This window comes from Martes martes (assembly GCF_963455335.1).
Source record: "Martes martes genome assembly, chromosome: 5".
NCBI classification, from domain to species: domain Eukaryota; kingdom Metazoa; phylum Chordata; class Mammalia; order Carnivora; family Mustelidae; genus Martes; species Martes martes.
In genome coordinates, this window is record NC_137892.1 from 52,571,109 (window position 1) to 52,597,076 (window position 25,968).

The window sequence follows — 25,968 nt, forward strand, 5'->3', positions numbered from 1 at the left end:
TATAAGGCACAAGTGTAGCATGATCTCTAAGGCCTAGAAAGATCCAGTCCCCATATACCTTATCTTTTACCAGGACGCCTAGCTCTCCACACTCCGGAAACACTGGTCTTCTTTCTGCTCCTCATTAGGACCATTTAACCATTTCAACCATGCCATTTTACCAGTCTTGAGCATTCTTTCCCCCTTCATTGAGTTTAATCATTTTCTCCTTAAACTTCAAAGCTCAGCATAGGTATCACTTCCCTAAGAAAGGCCTCCTCAACTACCTTTGTCAATACCCACCTCTCTCCCAGGGTACCAACCTTGAACATTCCTGTAACTGTGATTCAATCATTAATTAGTTGTTTTATATCACAAGAGCTGGAAGTAAGCACCTGTATGGTGGGGATCACCTATACCTCAGCATATGAGAATAAGGTTAAGAACAATGATATCTGATATTCAATTATCTCCTCTTCCCTAGATGATCTTTCCTGGCACTTCCCCTCCGTCGCCCCAACACGTGTATACTCACACACACAGCCTAAGAAGTCTTACTTTTGTGGAAAAGCAGATCGGAGAGAGATGACCCATCAGAGAGAAGTGAAGACAAATTATCACATTTTCAGGGACAAGCAAATATCACAGTTCAAAGTGGAAACCAGTAACATACAGAACATCTAAGTACCAGTACCCTAAAAATCATCAGAAATGTCTTCAAAGGTAGTAGCTTTCTGATAGTTGTGAAAGATAGGGGCATAGGTTTTGTTTTATTTTGTTTTGGTTATTAAAGAAAATGATAATCCAAATGGAGACTGGGGATTTCCAGACTACCTAGATATTGGACACTATCAATGTAAGGACCAAAGTATTTCTCTAAGAAAAATGCAGAGAATACTAAGCTAAGCTATCATGTCTTGTGCAATTTGTTACATATCAAATTAAAGATATAATATATGTCAAGGCAAGAGAAATATAACTTGCCCAAGAAAAAGAGTTTGAGAAGGAAGAAATCTGAGAAAACTTCGCTAACTGGACTATAGCCAAAATTAATTAAATTCAATTAGCCAGGGTTTCTGGAGTTTGAGGAGAAAAGCATGTACAAATTACTGGATACTGTACCATTGTGTGGGTTTTGTTAGGAAGAAAGAGAAAAACAGGAAAACTAATATTAAAAGGAGACAATTCTTTGGGAAAACAGAAATGTTGAAGGATATAAAATACTTCCTCAGAAGTACAGCCAAGAAGAAATTATGAGCATTTGCCTAATACAAATGAATACTCGTGATAATAAGCAGTGATTACTGAGTGTCATGATACATGTGCCATGTTCAAGACATGACACTTAAAATGCTGCCATCCATCCTCAGAGCGATCCTGGCCAGCAGATATTATCTCCTCTTAATGATAAAGACACTGAGATTAGGAAGATCTGAGCTCCCAAGGCCACCCACTTAGAAGACCACTTAAAACCCAGTCTGGTCCAGTTCAAAAATCCTAATTTTCTGTTTGCCAGTACCACACTGCTGCTCACTTGAACCAAAAATATAATTAAAATTGAAAAAGCAAGGACATATAATTTCTTCACAAATTTGGTCCTATTTGATAGACGCAGACATGAGGATTTAAAATGTGTTAGAAACAAACAAAAAAAAATGTTAGAAACAGAACTGTAAATACACCTGATCAAAACCTGTAACATTAAAAATAAGTAATACAAATGAAAACTATGACAAATATAAAGTACAAGAGGAATCATCAGTATGATAGCTACTTAAGTGTCAGGCTTCAAAGAACTGAAGTACTTTAATTTCTAGAAATGTAAAAGGCTAGAGAGCCATCACTGCTTATTTTCTGTGTTGAGCAGGATTAGTGCAAGTCCCTTCTGATCAGTCCTCCAAGAGAAGGGTTGAGACTATCTGACAAGTGCATGTATCATTTCCAAAGGACTAAGGAATATATATACCTGGTAGTCCTCAGGACTGAATGCTGTCAGTGGCACTGTTCTAAATTCTGCCAGAACCCTCCCTAGGAGGCCTTGTGCCCGGACGACCAGCAACCTCACTTCTCCATCTTCCTCCTGCACAGTGACGTGTGGAATACTGCTTGCAGGCAGGATCATCGTGTCCTCGGGCTTCGGGGGCAGCCCTGTGGAGAACTGAAGCAAGCCTGCAGGACACAAAGAGAGGCAGGACATTCTGGCCCCAATTATCCATGGAAGAACTTCTTATTCATTTGAAACAATCTTGCACAATAATTTTGATTGCCAGAATAAAATTCTGAGGGCTTTCATTGGAAAAGACTTACGTGAAGATTTAACATGCTTTTGACATAGACTATGTCAATAAGTTTTCAAAATGTTAAAAGTTAAAATGATAATTTTCCTTGTTTCTACCCAGAGAATCTTATATTTGAATCTCTAGAATTCATTCTTGGACTTAGAGCAGAACATGATTAATGCCGCCCTAAAGGATCTGCAACACATTTAAGAAAAATTAAACTAAGAAAATCAGAGTTGAAGAGTCTCTCAGATTTCCTACACAGAACTTTTAATAGTTGTTCTTGCTTTTTTCCTACAAAAGAACTGTTAGCTTTCAATGTAGAAAACTGGTCTCAATTTATTAGGACAATTAAGAAATTATTAAGAAAAGTATCACTTTGTAGCACAGACAAAAAGAAATTAATATAAAAAGAGAGTGATAACTCCACTTCTTGAAGGTTAATAAAATATAAGTTAAAAAGTACTTCAGTTAGTTAGGGGTAACATATCACAACAGGATAGTTTAATTTTGAGGGGTCCCTGGGTAGCTAGCTCAGTCATTAAGCGCCTGCCTTTGGCTCAGGTCATGGTCCCAGGGTCCTGGGATCAAGCCCCGCATCAGGCTCCCTGCTCAGTAGAGAGCCTGCTTTTCCCTCTCCCTCTCCCTCTCCCCCTGCTTGTGTCCCCTCTCTCACAGTCTCTCTTTCTCTCTCTCTGTGTCAAATAAATAAATAAAAATCTTAAAAAATATTTTTAAAGTCATGAATAGAAATACTTTTTTTCATTTTAAATTCATTTAAATAACCCTGTATTATTAAACTTCAGAAATTGATCTTTATATTTCCTTTCATAAACAATGTCCCTCATAATGGCAGCTTAGAATTTCAAGAGCCTAGAAGTTAGAGGGCCTGAAGTTCTATTTCAATCATCTGCAAAAAGTCCCTTAAGAAGTTCTTAAGTAGATCAAGTACACCCAGAGAAGAGAGGATTATTTTTGCAAAAGGGCTTAGTTACCATACGGATGATCACTAGCTTTGATGGTGATATCTGTTGTTTCCTTTTCGGGATCTATGCTTGCACCACTGGTGGGGGTTGAACCTAGCTTCCCATCTCCAGGAACTGCAGAAACCAGCGTCACACGGAAATACTCATTAAGCTCAGGAATATCATCATCAAGAACATATATATTCAGGACCTATAAATGTAAAAATGCAGAAGCATGAAGCAATGAGGCATACAGAAATTACTTACCACTTACCAGAAGAAAATAAAATAGCCAATTAAGTTATACTTCACTGAAGTTACTACTTCACATGATACATTTCTTAAACACTAAAACAGAGAAAGAGAGAGAGACCAAAGAAAGTAATTATTTTTACATAATAGTGGGTGCTGAGCAGTAATATTTTTGGCCTAAAAATGTCATATTCACTTGATGTACTGATCTATCAGTATAGTGATACATTGATCTATCAATGTAATATCACATGTTGCTTGTAACAAAGACAGTGGTATTACCAACCTCAGGGTACAGAGTTCCTAAGTGAGGAACTACATGTTATCTGATGGGATGTGGTGGGGCAGTAGGAAAGAGCAACATATACATGTCTAGTGCCTGACATACTTAGTAGCAGCATTTTAGAAAAGAGATTCATGATGGACCTTGAAAGTCTGGCACAAGCAATCCTTCCAAAAATTAGCAGTAACTCAGACATGCTCCTCAAAATTTGAAGTGAAAAAACAATTCCCCCTTCCTTTATTAACTGAATAAGTATGTTTTGACACCTATAATGTGCCAGGATTAGAGAAGGCTCTAGTTGCTAAGAGGCTCACAGTCTATTGTAGGAGAGAAATCATGAAGAAAAAATTTAAAATGCAATATAAAATGCTAGTTAGTAGGTTTGTTGTCTAATTCTGAATCACAAAATACAGTAATCATAGTGTTTATTGCACACATTTAATAAATATTAAGTTAACAATTAATAAATATGTGCAATAATAAATGTTGCACATATTTAAAATGTTATAAGATTTTAAATACATAAATAAGAAGTATCATGACAGAGTTATGCACAAACTAAACAGACCAAAAAAACCCAACCAACTCTACCTACTAAAGATTTTACAACAGAGAGCTTTTAAGCAAGTCTTAAGGTATTAGCTGCAACTGTAAATAATAATGGGAAGGGAATTCCAAGTAAAAGAAACAATACTTATAAAGGCACACAGTGCATGAAAGAATAACGCTTACAAGGAACTGCAATTGGACCGTGCCATTACTGGAGCAGGAAATACAGCTAGATAGAGTCAGGAGTCAGACCACAGGGACCTTTTATGCTATCATTTAAAAAAAAAAAAAAAAAGGGACTCTTTTGCTTAGGCCCATGGCGCCAGCAGAATGGGCAGGTGTTCGGTCTTCATACAGCCAAGAAGCTCCTTGGCCACTGACAAGACCAGGAATGGCACGACATACAGTACAAGAAAGCCCATTTGGGCATAGTTCTGAAGGTCAACACTGTTAGAGGAGCTTCCCATGCAAAGCGAATTATGTTGGAAAAAAGAGTGGAAAGCCAAACACCCAAATTATGCCATCAGGGATTATGTCAGGGTCCTGCTGGTCAAGAACGTCAGAAAATCACAGCCTTGGTGCCTAATGATGGTTGTCTGAATTTTACTAATGTAAGTGCTTTAGTCTAATGTAGTTTCTGTTCCTGGAAGAGTTTCTCCCAGGTTTTTATATAATGAATGGGTACTTTTAATGATTGCCACTGACACCAGAAGTAAACTGCTGACTTTATTCTAAGAAATGGAATTTTGACTGCTGGATTTGGTTGCAAAGGTCATGCTATTGGTGACATTTCTGAAGTTTGCTTTAAGCTTGTCAAAGTAGCCAATATCTCTCGTTTGGTCTTATACAAAGGCAAGAAGGAAAGACCACGATCACAAATTTTGATGGTGAAAACATGACAGTAGTAAATTTCATACACCAAAAAAATTGGACTTTATTCCATAGGCAGTGGAGTGAAACTGAAGAATCATAAGCAGGAAACTGACAAAATGAGAATTTTGTTTTAGAGTAAGTACCATGGCAGAATGTAAACAGAGTGGACGGGGCAAGAAAGGATACTAGAAGTTGAGCTAGGAGGTGACTGACCAGAAATAATGACATCCTGAACTAATGCAGTGACAGTAGAGATGAAGAAAAAGAGATAGATTTGAGATTTGTTCTGGAGATAGAAGACCCAGACCCCAATGTCTCACGTAGTACAGCAAGTGAGAGACAGAAAGGAATGAAGGGTGACTTCCTGGTTTCTCCCAGAAAGGAAGGTGACAATAGTCTGACGACAAACTAACTCCAAATGCAGTCTCCAAACTACTAGTCATTGGGCCTAAAAGCATTTGGAGAACTTTTTTTTAAATTTTCAGTTTACCTTTTTTTTTTTTTTAAGTAGTTTTTCTAGAGTTTGATTTAGTAGGTCTGAGGTAGAATCTGAATTTAGTTTTAATGTTCATTTTTATCTTGATTTTAAATTAGAAAGCAATATACGGCACAGCCAATATACTCTAAGGAGAAGTGCAAAAATGACACCTATTACCCAAGTCATGTCAGTGTTCCTGAACAAAAGGGAACAATATTTATTCTGAAGATTTAAAATGTCTTGCTCTTAGAAAGCAAGTTAACAAATGTTGCTCTGAAAAGTAATACCAAAACATCAAGATGTACGTTAAAAATAAAGCAGTAAATATTTTTAAAGGGTTGAAGCATACCAAAGTACTCATTCATTTTAGTGAAATGAAGACCCTATCAAGGTATAAATAAATGTATTTTACCTGGTAACTCAGTAAATAACAAAAAACATTTGCCTTTACTTTATGTTACTATATACTATATATGTTTTATATATATATACTATATATGTTATATATGCTCTCCTATTTTCTACTCAATTTTTAAACTCTTCATCGTAACTTGCTTAATTGATTTCATAATTAATGGGCCATTTTAAAAAAAAACTTGAAAAACACATTTCCAATGTAATTTCCCATCCTTTGGAAAAACACACACACACACACACACACACACACACACACCACACACACTCTCCAGATTCCCTTGCAGCTAGGTTTTCAGATACGATTTAAGTATATTCAGTTAGCTGCACTCCCCCAATATCTGGAAGGCAGCAGAGAAGTGGAGACTACCTTACACTGCTGTCTGTGCTAGAAAGCACAATCACGGAGCACTAGTGACAGCTCAGTACCCTGTCGTTGGCTTGGTAAGACAGAGAGGCTGGTATAGATCTAGCAGACATGGTGTTATAAGCCAATCCCACTGCTCAATGTTATTATTCTGTTTTCAGTGTCAATTATTTTTTAAGGAAATTAAAAATGAGGGGCACCTGGGTGGCTCAGTGGGTTAAAGCCTCTGCCTTCGGCTCAGGTCATGATATCAGGGTCCTGGAATCGAGCCCCACATTGGGCTCTCTGCTCAGCAGGGAACCTGCTTCCCTTCCTCTCTCTCTGCCTGCCTCTCTGCCTACTTGTGGTCTCTCTCTCTGTCAATTAAATAAAATCTTTTAAAAAATGAATTAAAAATGATAGAAGGAAATATTTTCAATAAATCTTGACAGGCATACATATAACTGTTTTCCTGACTAAAATGTGATTAATTCTTTTCCCTTCCAAAATGTGTATGAATCCACTTTATAAAACAATGGTTTCAAGTTGTATCTTCATTTCATAGTTGGTAAATTCCACAAGGGAAAATTGTGGAATCAGCCCTGTTTTCCAAATAGAAATATTAAAAAAGAACCACATACTAACACTTTAACTTGACTAAAAAAAACCACACTTTAAATCCAGGAGGGTGAAAAAGACAGCATCAGATTAAAATATGGTCCTTAAAATTGAGTAATTTTAGCCTTACGAAAACTTGCTAGTTTTCCTAATTTTACCAAAGACCAGCAAAATATTTACCATGGCTCAATCTGCAGCCTGCTATTGGAGAAATTTTGTAATAAAATATTTAGTTTCTTCTTCCCCCAAATTATAGAGATTTGATCATTCTTCTTTAGTATTAACTCTTTAAATCTGTCTCCTCTCAATTTTATCTTTTTCATCCAATTAACTCCTAACCCCCTTAGAAATTTTCTCATAGATTATACTTGCAAGTATTAAGCTATTTTACTACTTTGTCACTGATGACATGTAAGTTATTTATATTTTTAATGAAAAATTATACTGATGTGATTATCTAACATGATAGAACAAAAGAATGTTTAAAAAAATTCTAATAGAGGGCACAGTCTCATCCTGATTTCACTTGTAAGAAGTGCCACTTATTTCTGGAGCACCTATTCAGAAATATGATGACAGTTCACAGAAAGTTTTGATAAAATTGGAGATCACTTGAAACAAAGAAAAATTACTTCATTTTCCCACATTAAAAAATAAAGTTGAGATTATAGTTACAAGAACATCTCAGTGCCTGATTAGAAAGCAGAGTACCATTAAGAATTCTGCAGTTTCATAATTGTTTGTATTTCTTTGGTGTTGGTTGTGATCTCTCCTCTTTCATTCATGATTTTATTAATTTGGGCCTTTTTCTTTCCTTTTTAATAAGTCTGGCCAGGGGTGTATCAATCTTATTAATTCTTTCAAAGAACAGCTCCGAGATTCGTTGATCTGTCCTACTATTCCTTTGGTTTCTTTTTCATTGATTTCTGCTCTGATCTTTATGTCTCTTCTCCTGCTGGGTTTAGGCTTTATTTGCTGTTCTTTCTCTAGCTCCTTTACGTGTAGGGTTAGTTTGTATACTTGAGACCTTTCTTGTTTCTTGGGAAAGGCTTGTATTGCTATATACTTTCCTCTCAGGACTGCCTTTGCTGTGTCCCATAGATTTTGAACAGTTGTGTTTTCATTTTCATTTGTTTCCATGAATTTTTTTCATCCTTCTTTAATTTCCTGGTTGACCCATTCATTCTTTAGTACGATGCTCTTTAGCCTCCATGTATTTGAGTTCTTTCCAACTTTCCTCTTGTGATTGAGTTCAAGTTTCAAAACATTGTGCTCTGAAAATATGCAGGGAATCATCCCAGTCTTTTGGTACCAGTTGAGACCTGATTTGTGACCCAGGATGTGATCTATTCTGGAGAATGTTTCATGTGCACTAGAGAAGAATGTGTATTCTGTTGCTTTTGGATGGAATGCTCTGAATATATCTATGATGTCCATCTGGTCCAGTGTATCATTTAAAGCCTTTATTACCTTGTTGATCTTTGGCTTAGATGATCTGTCCATTTCAGGGAGGCGGGTGTTAAAATCCCCTAATATTATGGTATTACTGTCGATGTGTTTCTTTGATTTTGTTATTAATTGGTTTATATAGTTGGCTGCTCCCATGTTAGGGGCATAGATGTTTAAAATTGTTAGATTTTCTTGTTGGAAAGACCCTTTAAGTATGATATAGTGCCCTTCCTCATCTCTTATTATAGTCTTCGGCTTAAAATCTAAATATCTGATAAAAGGATTGCCACCCCAGCTTTCTTTTGATGTCTATTAGCATGGTAAATGGTTTTCCACCCCCTCACTTTCAATCTGGAGGGTCTTTGAGTCTAAAATGAGTTTCTTGCAGGCAGCATATCGATGGGTATTGTTAATCCATTCTGATACCCTGTGTCTTTTCATTGGGACATTTAGCCCATTTACATTCAGGGTAACTATTGAGAGATGTGAATTGAGTGTCATTGTATTGCCTATAAGGTGACTGGTACTGTATATTGTCTCTGTTCCTTTCTGGTCTGTTACTTTTAGGCTCTCTCTTGGCTTAGGTGACCCCTTTCAATATTTCCTGTAGGGCTGGTTTGTTGTTTGCAAATTCTTTTATTTTTTGTTTATCCTGGAAGCTTTTTATTTTTCCTTCTATTGTCAGTGACAGCCTAGTTGGGTATAGTGTTCTTGGCTGCATATTTTTCTTGTTTAGTGCTCTGAATATATCATGTCAGTCTTTTCTGGCCTGCCAGGTCTCTGTAGATAGGTCTGCTGCCAAGCTAATATTTCTACTGTTGCAGGTAACAGACCTGTTGTCCTGAGCTGATTTCAGGATTTTCTCTTTTTCTCTGAGACTTGTAAGTTTTCCTATTAGATGAGGTGTGAACCTATTTTTATTGATTTTGAGGGGGATTCTCTGTGTGTCCTGTATTTTGATACTTGTTTCCTTCCCCAAACTAGTAAAGTTCTCTGCTATAATTTGCTCCAGTATACCTGCTGCACCTCTTTCTTTCTTCTTCTTCTGGGATCCCAATTATTCTAATATTGTTTCATCTTATGGCATCACTTATCTCTCGAATTCTCCCCTCATGATCCAGAGTTGTTTATCTCTCTTTTTCTCAGCTTCTTTATTCTTCATCATTTGGTCTTCTATATCACTAATTCTCTCTTCTGCCTCATTTATCCTAGCAGTGAGAGCCTCCATTTTTGATTGCCCCTCATTAGTAGTTTTTTTAAATTTCAACTTGCTAAAATTAATCAGTCAGAAAATGACAGATGTTGGCAAGGATGCAGAGAAAGGGAACCCTCCTACACTACTGGTGGAAATGCAAGCTGATGCAGCCACTCTGGAAAACAGTATGGAGGTGCCTCAAAAAGTTGAAAATAGAGCTACCCTATGACCCAGCAATTGCAGTACTGGGTATTTACCCTGAAGATACAAATGTAGTGATCCAAAGAGGCATGTACAACCAAATGTTTTTAGCAGCAATGTCCACAATAGCCAAACTATGGAAAGAACCTAGATGTCCATCAACATGAATGGATAAAGAAGATGTGGTGTATATATATACAATGGAATACTATGCACTCATCAAAAGAAACAAAATCTTGCCATTAACAACAACATGGATGGAACTAGAAGTTATTATGCTAAGCAAAATAAGTCAAGCAGAGAAAGACAATTATCATATAACCTCACTGATATGAGGAATTTGAGAAACAAGACAAAGGATCATAGGGGAAGGGAGGGAAAAATGAAAAAGATGAAACCAGAGAGGGAGACAAAACATAAGAGACTCTTAATCTCAGGAAACAAACTGAGGGTTGCCGGAGGGGAAGGGAGTAGGAGGACGGGGTAGCTGGGTGATGGACACTGGGGAGGGTATGTCCTGTGGTGAGAAAAAAAAAAAAAAAAAAAGAATTCTGCAGTTTCCCATTGTATCAGCAATAACAAAAAACCCAAAATGACAAACCTTCAATCCACACCATTTTTATTATATTGTTATTGAAGAACAGATAAAACTGTAACACACATCATTCAAAAATCTTATTTTTCTTTTTACATAAACAAATACAAAAATGGGGGCACCTGGGTGGCTCAGTTAGTCAAGCATCTACCTTCAGCTCAGGTCATGATCTTGGGGTCCTTGGATTGAGTCCCAAGTCGGGCTCCCTGATCAGTGGGGAGTCTGATTCTCCCTCCCCTCCTGCCCCTACTCCCTACCCCTAGCATGCTTTCTCTCTCTAAAATAAATAAATTCTTTACATAAATAAAATCTTTAATAAATACAAAAACATTTTAAACCATGGTATTTACCTAATGATCTAAATACTTTAAATTGCCTAAATAACAAGATGCTGCAAACAAATTACAGAACCAACAGATAAAGAAAAGCTTTCCAGGGAACCTGGGTGGCTCAGTGGGTTAAAGCCTCTGCTTTCAGCTCAGGTCATAATCCCAGGGTCCTGGGATTGAGTCCCGCATCAGGCTCTCTGCTCAGCAGGGAGCCTGCTTCCTCCTCTCTCTCTGCCTGCCTCTCTGCCTACTTGTGATCTCTGTCTGTCAAATAAATAAATAAAATCTTTAAAAAAAAAAAAAAAAGAAAGAAAGGTGTTGAGATAAAAAAAAAAAAGAAAAGAAAAGCTTTCCAATAGGCTTTCAAGGAAACAAAGAAGGTTGCGTTTACCTCAGATCTCTGCCAAGGAAGGAATGTGATAGTTCCACTGGCATTAGCAAAATCGTCAACAAGGTAATTAATGCCATCAGATTCGATCTGTGAGATGGTGTAAAACAGATGCACATAATCCAGAGCTCCTCTGGTTCGCTCCACCACACATGAAATGGTGGATCCCTCCTCTGCAATCTGAAATTGAACATAAGTTATTTACAAGTATATACCAATTCAAATCAGTGATAAAATTATAATGCTTTCATGGAGTCCTTTTACCATAACCTTAATTCTGTAACTTTCTAACACTCTAAGGACAGCTCTACATTCTTATCTCACTCTTTTATACATTTTATAAAAATACAAAATACAGAAATTACAAAAGTAATTATTATAATCAGTTCACTGTACATGTAATCCATTCATTGATTCTGTGTGTGTGTGTGTGTGTGCACGCGAGCGTGCATGCACAGGTACACTATGGTACAAAAGATTACAAGAAAAAAATGCACAGTCCATTCTGAGGATAAATCTAAAGAGGAAGACAAACTCAAAGTTTTATGAAAGTTGAGCATAGATAAACCAAATGGGGGGAGGAAGTAAGGGGTAGACAGTAGAACATGACATCAGGGAGAACATTCTAGGCATGGATAAAAGGTAATATGGATTTTATGAAATAATTCCGAGAACAGCAAAAGTAACAAGTGGCGAGAGCCTTGAGAAATATCTGGTGAGGAGACAAAAGTCAGGTCAATGAGGGCATTTATGTTATACTTATTATTTTTTTACAGTTTTGTCATATATACCTATACATATGTATACACATGTCTGTAGGTATTTTTCACACTGAAAATATTTTTATCTGAACACTTAGGATAATACTTAAAAATTATATGAAGCAAGAAGTTAGAAGAGCTTTTATTTACTTTTATTATTTTTACTTTTTGAGAGAGAGAGGACATGAGCAGGGGAGGGCCAGAAGAAGAGAGAATTCCAAGCAGGCTCCACACCCAGTGCAGAGTCCAAAATAGGATTCAATCTCATGACCCTGAGACCATGACCTGAGCAGAAATCAAGAGTCAGACGCCTAAATGACTGCCACCTAGTCTTCATATTCTTAAATTCTTAGTCTTTTAATCCAATTTTATTTGTATGTTAGTAAGCATATATGTAATTCATAGAAAAAAGTACTGAAACTCAATGAATGGAGCTCAAAATGCAAATCCCAATTTAGATAATATCATTCTATTTTTCCTATCAATCATAAACACCTCTGTCAGCATTAGATAGATTCATTTTGGTGCCAACATTGGTGCTGGAAAGAACAGATTTGAAATTTACCCACCAATAGGCAATACTCAAAACAGTTACCAATGAGCACTGAAGCACCAGGATATGTTCCAGTAAATCCTGAGGTTCCCCAACTTTCAACATCCTTACTTCAAAGAGTAATAGCAACCTTAGATGCCCATAGTAAAGAAGACCAAGCATTTCTGGGACAATACTATAACTCTTTTATTTGCCTGCAGGTCCTGGAATGAAAAGCCCAAAATGACAGGAGGTTGTTTAGGAGAGTCCCCAGTGGTCTCCTGGTAGACACCCCCTGACCCAGACAGAATCAGAACTTCAAATCCAGTAGAACCTAAAACACGAGAGTGGGAAACACAAATTCTGGCAGTTGGTCACCAGGAGTGATGGAAGTAGGGCCACTCTTACTTCTAACTCTTGCCCCCTCAGCCTAGGTAGCCTAGGTACAGGGAACACTGGACAGGTATCAGCCACTGGATACATACAAGATCATGGCTAACAAGACACCCACCCTACAAGATGCAGTGCTTGAGCTGGCATATTAGCTGAGTCTATCATAGGCCATCCCATTACTGTCATAAGCCAGCTGCTTCAGGTGATGTGGTATAGAGTAAGGACAGACAATCCTATGACTGTGTGCCTGTTGTTGTACCTTCTTCACATAAAATAAATCCCTTTGAGGCAGGCTTCCCCATGGACACAGCAGGCATTCTTTTAGCCTTCAGAAGATGGTCTGGCAGACTACTAAGAATATAAGCTCATTAGCTAAAGTAAGAATTAGTTCCAATAATAATGAGCTTTTGCCCTCTCTGGAGTAAAATAGCCCCACACTTAGTGCCCACTTCCATCCATCTTTTCATGTGACTCTTCCCCAAATTTCATTGTCTCTAGTCTTGATGACCCCAAGCCCCTGCCAGACCACATCATTAGCACTGCTCACACTGTGTCTTCATAACTTCAGGCCATTTCTCCCTTCACATAAGATGAATGGCTAAGTGGGCTGTTCATTGCTCTGCCCTCATCTTTCAGGGCCACTTGTGAATGGAGAAGTAGAGTGGTGGTGGCCCACTTCTAGCAAGCTCCAATAAATCAAGCCAAGTCAGGATGGGGTGAAGCAGGCTTGATTTTTCCTCCTCCACCAGTTAGTTACAGGTTTTAGGGTAAAGGTCAAAGAGTTGACTTTTAAACATGTCCAGTATGAAATATCCAAGAGATGTGTCAAGTGGGCAGCTAGAGAAATGAGTCTGGAACTTTGGAGAGAGGTCATGATTAACATGATAAATTTGGAAGGAATCAATATGCAAATGGTATTTAAGGCCACATACAAATGGTATATAAATATATCATTATATAAATGCTATTTAAAGACTGGATGAGATGACAAGAGAATTATAGGATGGAAAGAAATGGACCAAGTATAATCAGTTATGACGTAACACTGGTTTTGAAATCATAAAACTGTTCCAATGAACTCCTATATCTGAGAGCATAACATGGATAATCCATAATCCATAATCTGCAATGTGGATTTCACATTTGTTTATATGATTTCATCAACAAGAAACACGGTGAACACAGAAAACTGCACTGACCGGAAACAAGCCACAGGAGAACACACACAAACACAACTGAAACATCTACCAGTTACTCCATGCAACACACGTGTTTCTAACCATACTTCACTCCGTCTAATGTGACAATCTTCCCTCTGATGTCAGATAACCCTCCTTCCATTATTTCACAAGAATATACAACCTGCATTTTCCTCTGATGCATGCTTTTACAAGCAAACTTAAGGGTTTTTTCCTAGGTATATACCATATTTCTTGCAGTATATAAGTATTAAACATTTATTGTATAAAACTGCTTATTAGGTCCCTTTCTTTTTACATGTCACTAAGTTTTTGAGTAGTAGTCTAACCCATATTCCCCTTACATTCTGTGTTTTCTCTATTCAATTTGGCATAGTGTAGTGATCTTTAGGAGCTCCTCAAACATATGATGGCAGAACTGAGTGTTCTGAAGGTGGGGCCCTCCAATCCTGAGGATGCAGAGAAGGGGAAGCAGCACAGAAACCCAAGTGCTCAATAAGCATCTAATTTAATTCCCACCTTCTACCTAGGCATCTACATCAGCATTTTCATTACAGCTGCCAGTACATAAAAGTGTGATGGAAAGAGTATGGCTTTAAGGTCAAAGTCCTGAGTTTCCTTACTCTTATCACTTGGCACGTGATTTCTCCTTAAAATGAGGATCATAATGTCTCATGGATTTGGGTGGGGATAAAACAAGTACCTTCTCTGGTAGCTATAGTAATACATTAAGTACTGTAAAATTTTTATATTTCTTCTCCTTGACAAACATACAGACATATACACAATTACAAAAAACAATGCTACATTCTCTCATTTTATCAAGAAATATATATGCTGGGGCACCTGGGTGGCTCAGTGGGTTAAAGCCTCTGCCTTCAGCTCAGGTCATGATCTCAGGGTCCTGGGATCGAGCCCTGCCTCGGGCTCTCCACTCAGCAGGGAGCCTGCTTCCCTCTATCTCTCTGCCTGCCTACTTGTGATATCTCTCTCTGTGTCAAATAAATAAATAAAATCTTAAAAAAAAAAAAAAAGAAATACATATGCTTACATATTGAAAAAAAAATTTCCACCCATTTTGTTCCCTATCATAATGGGAACACATATGTCCTATTATTCCACCCCAAAATTTAACCAGAATGAACATTTTTAATGAGTTATATTAATAAGCCACTAATCCCAATATGTGAATATTCAACTCCCCCCTTTTAGCAGGAGGCATGCATGAAACAGATCCAAAGATACATTCAGGAATTGTTGTATCTCCTTACAACTTCTTAACAAGTCAGAGAGCATTACCATGCAGCACCCAAGACTAAGAAAGGAGCTTCTTACTTGCAGGAATCACATGGGGAAAAGCTACTTAATCACGTTTTCATTTAGTAAAGCCCTAACTAAAATATATCAGCTACTATTTTTAACTTAAAAAAAAAAGAAAAACAGAAGCTATCTATACCCAATACAACTGTGTACAAATATGTGCTACACATAAAAGTTTCACAGAAAATCTAATGAATTAGTAATTTATTCAAAAAAGGAAATTACAATTTGCCAATTGGGAAGAAGCTTCAAATGTCAAAGGTCCATAAAAATCCACTTTTCATACTTAAGAATTTACAGAGAAATGACATAGTGTCTGAGATTTGCTTTAAAAATGAATTCAGTCAAAAAAAAAAGAGAGAGAGAAAAAACTGACAAAAGGCTGATAAATGTTGAAGCTTAGCTGGTGTGTCACTGGGGTTCATTATTCTATTTTCTCTTGTTTTATATATACATATATGAAATTTGCCACTTTAAAAAGATATTTTTTAATCCAGATTTTTGATTCCCATCTCATCTCCCTGACAGAGGTTCTGATTCAGAAATGGAGTCCTCAATCAGGAATGCTGTTCTGGAATATACATGAGCTATTTCTGATTAAGGTCATCACACACATACTTTGGGAAATACTGAACCAGATGATGGCATTATTAATAACAGAAGATAATTAAAACAGCAAATAAAGAGTTAAAATATTTTTTCTGTTAAAATATACATCTAATTGCCTTTGGAATCATGATAGAAGCAAATGTTTAGGCCCGTATATGAGAAGCATAACATCAAGAAATAATCATCAAAACCATCATCATTCAGTTTTTCAAAAGAAACAACAGTAGCCATTGCTGTTTTCTTTTGAGTCAAAAATTTCCTCAATCTTCAGATTTGCAGGAGAGTAATTACAAAGCTTAACCATCAGAAAAGTTTTTAAAACATATTTTCCCAGAAAAAAATAATGTACTGAGCCATAAACTGGCTTTCTGTATTGGAATAGAAGATTAAAGCTAATGCCTAAAATTACACATCCAATTAATTTTTTATTGTGTTTCACACTTAGGTAAAGATCTGTGATATCAGATTATATCAATATCATTATATCTAAAGGAACGTCTCTACTTAACATACGCCAGGCACTTAAAAACAAACACAGTCCAAGTTAAATAATATTCTCATTTTTATAAAGATCCTCTCAAAATGTCTCTAAATTTATTCTTAAGCTGTGAGTTTATAAATATAAAATGCAATCCAAGTATTAGTTACAAAAAAATAACATTATGAAATGCAATCTCATTACTTTATATTACTGGGTATATAAGACTGTAGGACATACAAAAATAGTGTTAAAATAAGGTGGAGGGAAAGTAACACTAAAGATTACACAGAAAAACAAAACACGGGAGGAAAACATGAGAATGTGGTTGCTATGCTACAGACCCAACAAAACTCAGTCATCTGTTCAATACAGATACCACCTGGAATCCTACTTGGCGTGGCCCCATCAGGGCGCTCAACAACATACAGGTTTATTCATTCTTCCAATTATAATTTATTAAGCACCTGCTGTTTAGAAGAATATGGTGTACCTGGTTAAGATGGAACAAATCACAAAATAATTATCTACTCTTTCAATATGGCAAGTATAGACTATGTCATATGCTGCATATTCTAATTATTTAAGGGGTGTGATTATGCTTTCATTTTGACCTTCATATTATTTTATTTCATAAATCTATGAAACTGTAAAAGCATAGCCTGACTTACAAGTCTTTAAGTACCTTGACTGCCTTTTGCATTTTTGAAGGAATAAGAAAAAAAATTAACTTTTCACTATCATTGCAACAACACAATGAAGAATCTATGGAAGCGATAGTGGTTTTTATTTCCAAAAATCAAGCAAATAACTACAAAATTTAAACCCTGCAGACAATTCCAAGCATAGAGTAAACCAGTAATTCCCACATTTTTAGTTTCAACACCCCTAAACACTCATAAAAATTATCAAGAACCCCAAGGAGGTTTTTGCTAATGTTGGTGAAATCTGATGTTTGCCATTTTACTATTTTGAAAACTGAAAAGAACGTAAATATTGATATAATAACTCATTTAAAAATAACAATAATAAACTCATTACATGCTAATATAAGCAGTGTGCTTTATGTGAATATATTTTCTAAAAAAATTAGTGACAAAGGGGCATTGTATTATATTTTTATGTATCTCTTTTAATGCCTAGCTTAATAGAAGACAGCTAGGTTCTCATATCTCCTTTCACAATCAATTTCTATGCTGTTAACTTGTTATTTGGTTGAAATATATGAAAAATATCCAGCCTCACAGACATATGTAACCAGAAAAGGATTTAAATAGTCTTGGCAGATAGTTATAGATATTCCTCCTCCACATTATACCCATTTGACAAGTGGTAGTTTCTTAGAATTTAGTTGCAATGTGAAATCAGACCCTAATACATTAAAACCCATTGGACTACCTTGTACTTCAAGTCACGACTTGAGTAAGCAATCAATAAATATTAATGATGATAAGAGTAATATATCACATTAATATTACTCCTGTCTTCAAATCACACCAAGATGAAAATAAGAATTCTATACTTACACTCTTAATATTTTCAGGAATGAAAATTCTATAATATTCCTGACAAATTCCAATGTTGGATCTGTAGACTCAACAATGCTTTCTTATATAAACCATCTACACTTTACTCTTTCCAATATAGATATATTTTATTTCCCTCTCATTTGGGCTTGGAGAAAAACCTGTCATGTTTTTTCTTCCTTTCCAGAAGTTCTAATAGTATAGGTGTTGTGGCCCACATAGCGAAGCTCTCTCTTCTGCCATTAAAGACTTTGATTGGTCCTGTTCAAATTCCAAGATTTCTATAAACAGGCAAAGCTACATACCTACATGGAGGTAAACCAACACCAACACAATCTATCGGTGGAACTTGTGAGAGAAGCCAGCATTAAAAACTCATTACAATGGCCCACAAAGCCAGAGAAACACACAAAACCTAATCCTCATTTTGGGCAGGGTTTTGACATTTATGTTTTGTTTTTTGTTTGTTTGTTTTTTTAGTTTGGTTGTTTACGCAGCTAACTTAATCTAAATGTGTTTGTTGTTTGAACTATGAGCCTTCTCATGTCTTATTATTAAAATACACTCATAAGTTCAACTAAGATTTATTGAATACCTATTATGTTCCATTCTAGGTGTTGGAGATACAATAATGAACAATAAGACCTTATTACACTCAGAGTTCTTTTATCTCTATGGTAGAAAGGGATAGCCAATAAATAAGTAGACGTTTAAATAACAAAGGGAATTTAAGAGTATAATCAATGTTACACAAATGTAAAAGCAGGTGAAGGGATGGAGAACAACCAGTTGGGAGAAGGGAATGGGCGATTACCTTAAACAAACAAGTCTTTACTGAGGAGATGTCTTTAGAACTGCTGAATGACTGGCTCTGAAGATCTGGATTGACAGTATTCCAATTAGAGGCAAGGAAGCCCCAGTGCCAAGAATGGAACTGAAACATGCAAGCCTGACTGAAACATACTGACCAAAGAGGAGTCTGACCAGTATGCTGACCAGGAGGAAGCCAGAGCTATTGTGGCAGATGCCAGGTCATAAAGGGAATTAAAGGGAAGCTGATTTTACATGGCACCTTAATGGGTCTCACAACCTGATGAAGACACCTGTCTTTTTGAAAATAGAGATAATGATACTAAAAATAGGGGAAAGACAAAACTAGAAGTCACAATTCAAATTCCAGTTCTTTCTACTGTATCTTAGGGAAAAAAAAAAAGTAAAATTAGTATTTACTTAGTGCTGAGAACTGCCAAGCTTTGAATCAGGCATTGATTCTGTCTTATTTAATTCAACTTGGGTTATTTTTTCAGGTCTCTAAGCTTCAGTTTCTAACCTTATTAAGTGGAGAGAATCATAAGTAATATGTGTTGCGGCTGTATTATAGGTTGTCGGGTATATAAAAAATCTAACATGTAAAATTCTTTAATGATTGAATAATTAAAAGTATTACCATTATAGATAAACATATTTCTTCTTTAAGTTATCGATTTGTATGACATTTGCCCTTCCTAGTGTGGAGTATTCTAGTATTTCTGGTATAGAAAAAGCCCACTATTTGAAAATCACTTACAATGATCACCAAACCAAAGAGCTAAGAAGGGCATTAAGACAGTCCAGAGAGCTAGCTCCCCAATTTGAGCTAAATCAGGCCTATGACCACGATACTTTTTTTCACCCTCTACTAATTCATGGCTTTCTTAATTGTTTCAATTTACAACAATACCCTTCTAAATCTACAAGAATCAACTTGCAAAGAAAGGACTCTTGTTTCTTGGCATCCCTTCATGGGCATGGAGCTGTTGTCACACTCAACACCTGTGAAGTGGTGTCATGAGATCTCACATTACTGAACAGGAAACCAAGATGATTACGAATCTTCGAAAACCTGGAAGGAACTGATAAGGACAGTAAAACAGCCTAATGAATGAAGCTGGCCAAGAAAGGTGATAAGGAAGGCATCACACCCAACACAGAGGAATGTTGTAACTACTCAAGTACATTTCACAAAAAAAAAAAAAAACAAAAAAAAAAAACGAAAACAAACAAAAAACTCAAAAAAAATCGTATTTTAGGGGTGCCTGGGTGGCTCAGTGGGTTAAAGCCTCTGCCTTCAGCTCAGGTCATGATCCCAGGTCCTGGGATCGAGCCCCGCATCTGGCTCTCTGCTCAGCGGGGAGCCTGCTTCCCTTCCTCTCTCTCTCTCTGCCTACTTGTGATCTCTGTCAAAATAAATAAATAAAATCTTTTTAATAAATCATATTTTAATAAAGTTTCAATTACTATTATTCAGAAGCTTTCTTTTTTTTTAATTTTTTATTTTAATAAACATATAATGTATTTTTATCCCCAGGGATACAGGTCTGTGAATCGCCAGGTTTACACACAGAAGCTTTCAATACATATCATTTCACTTACTTATGCAGTATCCAGAGATTAGCCAAAGTAAATGACACGTGGAATATTCTATGCATTCTGTGAAGTATATTAGCCTTAAAAATAACTGCCAAAGTTTCATTTGCTAACTCGTTATTACTTCTATCAGCTGATTAATCCTCTGATTCAAACTGTGAACTTTTAAGAGCAAAGACTTCATAATTCACTTTTGCAACCTTTGACTCTAGCATACTTCAGGGCTTATAGCAGATACTTAAGCACTTTTACCAAATGAAAGAAAGCCCACTCCCAAACTTCCAAACAAATCCACCTACAAGGAATTATTAACTCCAAAATTCCCCAAGCTCACTACTTACCTCTGGTATACAAGTTCCTGTGAAACCAAACAAGCCATTGGCATTGTCACTTTTTTGTATTATTAATCTTGCTGTAGTATTCTCTTCAGAAATGCGAGCTCCTCCATATACAGAGACCAGTTTAAGAATGAATAATTCTTCTCCCTCCTCTTCATTATCGTCTCTTGCAGAAATAATGAATGATTTGTTAGTTTCTCCCTGTCTGAACTCCAGATATCCAGAAACTGGGTGTAAATCACTCTTTGCTGGCATAGCATGAAGTTCATAAATTTCTTCCAGGGTCAGTTTCCGCTCATAAGACCTCACATCCTGCATCAAACCTGTAAATCTGTCATTACCATCCATTCCTGCCCCAATTCTCAGTGTTCCAGGACCTGAAATTAGAAATGGATTTAATTGCTACAATATCCACAAGTATCCTGTCCCACATTACAAGTGTGATTCAGAAAGTGAAGCAACTGTGTTGAGAGGTTTTTTTGTTGTTGTTTTGTTGTTGTTGTTTTTTTTAGAAAGAATCTTTTTTTTTTAAAGATATTATTTATTCATTTGACAGGCAGAGATCACAAGTAGGCAGAGAGGCAGGCAGAGAGAGAGGGGGAAGCAGGCTCCCTGCTGAGCAGAGAGCCCGATGCGGGGCTTGATCCTAGGACCCCGAGATCATGACCTGAGCCGAAGGCAGAGGCTTAACCCACTGAGCCACCCAGGCGCCCCTGAGAGGTTTTATTAGATAAGTAAAACACATGACGAGAATATAATCAAATAAAGGCTACTTTCTGTTACGATGAAACGTGAATCTCTAATTGCTGGGATTTAAGATATTTTGTACATGTGTATATATGCGTGTATATGTATACATGTATGTATCGGTGTATATTTAGATAGACGTTTCCTCCAGAAAATTTTAAAATTTCCTTGCACACCTAAGAATGCAATGATTTAATTCAGTCACAATTTTTTAAACTTTTTTATTACTATTCTTCGAGAACGTCAAGGCTTAATCTATTAGAAATACATCTTGAGTTAAATAAAGCTGTGAGAATTCAACAACAGTTTTCATGGGCCAAATATAACTCTTTACCCAAACAATTAATGCAAAGGAGGTAGAAAAGAATTATTCCTCCCCAGTAACGGTATCATAGGCAAGTCTTACAGACTTGTTCATGGTAATCACAACATGCAGCCCAATTATATTACTCTATATCAACAACAATCTTTTTCAAAATTTACCAGTTCTTACTTCTTTACTTATTCCCTCTCCAATAACTCAAGTAAAGCATTTATATAAGATGAGAGCTTGGCAGTGTTTTTGGGGAAAAAAGTACAAGCAATATTTTTTTATCAAAATCATCCACCAAGGCACCTTTTTTTTTTTCAAGGCACCTTTTTTTACAAGTCACTACCCAGGTGGTTCTTTCAGAGTAGTCAGAAGTATCCTGCTAACGTTATTATCACAGTGACCCCCATGTGTTCTCCAGTGGTTCTGGGCAGACTATTTAGTAGTAAGAGTAATATATCTACAACAGGCAGAAGTATGGATAAACATTATCAACAATACTGGGCAAAAGAAGCCAGTATACACACTGCTCAATTCTATTTACTATTTACTATTTAAAAAACTATTAAACTATTAAAACTATTTAAAAACTATTACTATATTAAAAACTATTTACTATTTAAAAACAGGAGAAGCTCATCTTATGCTCTTAGAAATGGCAATAGAAGGTGGGCAGACTGGTGAGTTAGTGACTGGAGAAGAGCCAGGGGCTTCTGGAATGCTATTTCGTGCCCTGGGGGCTAGCGACACGGGTGCTGAAACTGATGCATTTAAAGTTTTAAAAACTGATCTACTTGTATAGTTGCAACATGTACACTTTTATATATTTTATACTAAATAACATATATTTCATCAGTAAATTTAAGTTTTATATAAACTTTAAAATTCTCCTTTCCAAGTTACAAATTACAAAAATAACCTAAGTTCCTTACAGTAAACTACACAGGGAAAAGAAACACCCAGCTCTCACTTTCCTCAATCTTTCCCACTCATTCTAACAACATGTCTTAACCAAACGAATCAACGTATTCACACAATCGAAAGGTGATTAATTTAATGCTACGAAGTGCTATAAACATAATCCATGCAGTTGAAATCAGTAGTGTGTACATGTTGTTTCCTTTGCCCGTCTATTTTTTTCTATTGGGACCAAAAAGACAACCAGATATCCAGTTCAGGCAGTTCAGAAGGAAAGTACTCTATTAAGCTATAACTGTACAAAGCTGTGCTCTGCTTTCTTACTAAGTAAAAAAAATGATCACATCCTAGGATAGTGGGCCTGGGAAGGAAATGGTGATTATAATGGAGATAACCAATGTTTGTGTTTAAATATGCACAAAGATATATTTCTCAAAGAAACAGCAATAATCCAGGTTAAAAACAACAAAGATTATTTCTTCAAAGCTCTCCATAGAATTCACCACTTTATCTACTGATACCACAAACCCCTGTAAGGGCGCCTGGGTGCGTCAGTCATTAAGCGTCTGCCTTCGGCTCAGGTCATGATCCCAGGGTCCTGGGATTGAGCCCCGCATCCGGGTCCTTGCTCAGTGAGAAGCCTATTTCTACCTCTCCCACTCTCCCTGTTCCAGCTCTCACTGTGTCTCTCTCTGTCAAATAAATAAATAAAATCTTTGAAAAAACAACAACAACCCTGTCATTGATGAGCTTTTAAAAGTACTTTTTCTTTCTTGATTCCTCTTTAACCTTATGCCCACCACACTTCACCTCCAACAAGACCTCCCAAGCAAGAATTCCCCAAACACAATATGCTCTTTCACATTTCTACATCTCTGCTCTTTTTTCTAAATAGTATTATCATGCCCCATCCCTCCTCCGACCAGGGGAAGGATAAATATTCCTCCATCCTAATCTTTTCCTTTCTTCCTACAACACACTGAAGTGATCCCTTTGCATCTCTCTCTCCCAGAACCTATTTTACGTACCTCAAGGGCAGACACTGCCGGATTCATTTCTGCAACACTCAGTACAGAACTTATGGTCTTGGAAGGTGTAAGTTTTATTTAAAGAAATTAAACCAATACACAAGCAGATTTTTTAATACCTGTTAGCCTTCTTAAGAAATCAAAATTTTTAAAGATCCAAAATTCAGAATCCTATTTATAAAGATGACACTTACCATCAGTAATGGCTTCTCCTTTCAGGCTCTTGATTCCTCTGGGCATTGTATTTCCATCAAGGTAGAATTCAATTATACCATCATCCAGGATAATTAGAAGATGAAGCCAAACATTTTCTTCTAAATACCTTGTGACTGTTGTCTTGGCAATATATGTAGCATTGGAACCCAAAGTTTTGTAATGAAGAGAAAGTGTCAAATGGGATTCGTTTGTTTGAACTTTTACCCCATAGTAGATGTTTCCATTACCATCATCCTTTGCTATAACAAATCCATTTGTATTGGCATTGGGCATTACCCAGGCTGAAAAGGTAAAGTTGGCAATTGAGTTGTTCCTGGAAGGATGGTATTTTGGATTAACAGTTCCAAATGCACCCTCTAGTCCACTGAAGTACAAAGCATCTGTTCCACTGTGGCGACGCCGCATGTGTGGCTGTAAATGTACAGTGCTGGGGAAAATTCCAACCAGCAAAAAATCTACCATTGGAGGCAAACCATCAGTGAAGTCACTGGACAGTATTTCCCAGCCTACTCGTACGTCACCAAACACACCCTGCTGCCTCAAAATGGTAAAGTTGGTAATATAAGACATATCATCTTCTGAGAGTACATCTTCTGCAACTTCTCTCTCTAAGCACTCTGAATCCAAGATGAACACTCCAAAAGGATCATCGTTGAATGGAATCATTACTGTCACCTGGAGGTGGGTTCCTGCTAGTTGGCCCCCAGGGCCTGGGGATCCACCTGTAATAAGATGATTTATAATGAATAAGAAGTCAGAATTTGAAGTACTTTATAATATAAGGGGAAGACAAAAGGAATCTGATGAGTAAACTTCTGGTTAAATAATATATTCATTGATCAATGGAACAACTGTGTCACCATATGATATTCATCATATTTTCAGGGGTATTTTGGTTCAGAATAATTTCATTAATAATCAAGTCTGAAAAGAGGATATTAACTAGGGAGTTTTAATTCCTGTGCTGAAAACCAAAAGTGATGGGAAAATTGATTGTTTAAATTGTTTAAATGGTACAAAGACCAAGCTTTAAGCTTCATGAATGTGTACTTCCTAACTTCCATTAATATTTTGTTGGAGATACTCTACTTGGTGTGAAAAAAAATCTGTTTACAAGTTTGAAGAGGAATGTAAGTCTCCATCCATAAAATTTAACCAAGCTAAGACCACAAAATGAATGTTAAAAATAACACTCTGTCAAAAGGGTGTTTTTGACATTTAAAATTGGATAATCAAGATACACTTACTTCTTCATTAATTGCATTTTCTATACAGCTCTAATTATTTACTTGAGAAACATTAAACTTCAGGAGTGAAATAAAAAAAGATGGAAAAACACAACACCTGATACGTTTATAAGCTTTAAAATATAAAATTCATTGAATTCAGGAATTTTATCTGGAAAAGCATGGAGAATTATTGGTTTGGCTTCTTCTCCATCCATAAAGTTAACAATCCCTGAAGTTTCATAGAATTCTTGTCCAGGCTGCAAAGCAGAATCATTCTGAAACAGCTGCCAAGCCACAGAAACATTGCCAAAGTATCCTCGATGCCTCAAAATCCTACATAACAAATTAAAGAAAATTAATTTTTATGAAAAATGTATAAGTAGTGAATTTTACTCTAATGATACCTTTCAGTGTTATCTCAGAAATATTCTTTTTCTGTTTGTTGTCTTTAATATAAACCAGTCAGCCAGTCCTTACTGAGTAACCATGATGAATCTCATGGTAAGAGAAAGAGGCAGAAATTTAAATAACAAAGAGAAGCAGTCTTAAAAGTCATAGTCTTCAAGTCCAAACTGAGGGATAAATTCCAAACCCAAACGAAAAATATTTAGACGAAAACTGGCAAAAGTTTTTCAAAAGCAAAGGAGAAGACCTCAGATAGCTGGAGTCTCTCCATCCTGACAGATGACAGAATTTGGGATGAGGAGAGTGGGTATGATAATTTCCCTTTACCCCCTAAAGTCGTTCTTTTTTTTTTTTTTTTAA

At 36.4% G+C, this 25,968-nt stretch overlaps 1 protein-coding gene across 1 annotated transcript in view; it reads right to left on the minus strand.

Moving 5' to 3' along the window:
• ADGRV1 (adhesion G protein-coupled receptor V1) overlaps positions 1–25,968 on the minus strand; it is a gene marked incomplete at its 5' end in the record, with an annotated part of 491,204 nt that overhangs the window by 427,886 nt on the left and 37,350 nt on the right. Inside the window, 6 exons of the mRNA XM_080804325.1 lie at positions 1,946–2,148; positions 3,254–3,434; positions 11,197–11,373; positions 20,759–21,132; positions 23,953–24,696; positions 25,319–25,536. Of these exons, the coding sequence (XP_080660451.1) occupies positions 1,946–2,148; positions 3,254–3,434; positions 11,197–11,373; positions 20,759–21,132; positions 23,953–24,696; positions 25,319–25,536 (1,897 nt within the window). The remainder of the gene's footprint in view (positions 1–1,945; positions 2,149–3,253; positions 3,435–11,196; positions 11,374–20,758; positions 21,133–23,952; positions 24,697–25,318; positions 25,537–25,968) is intronic.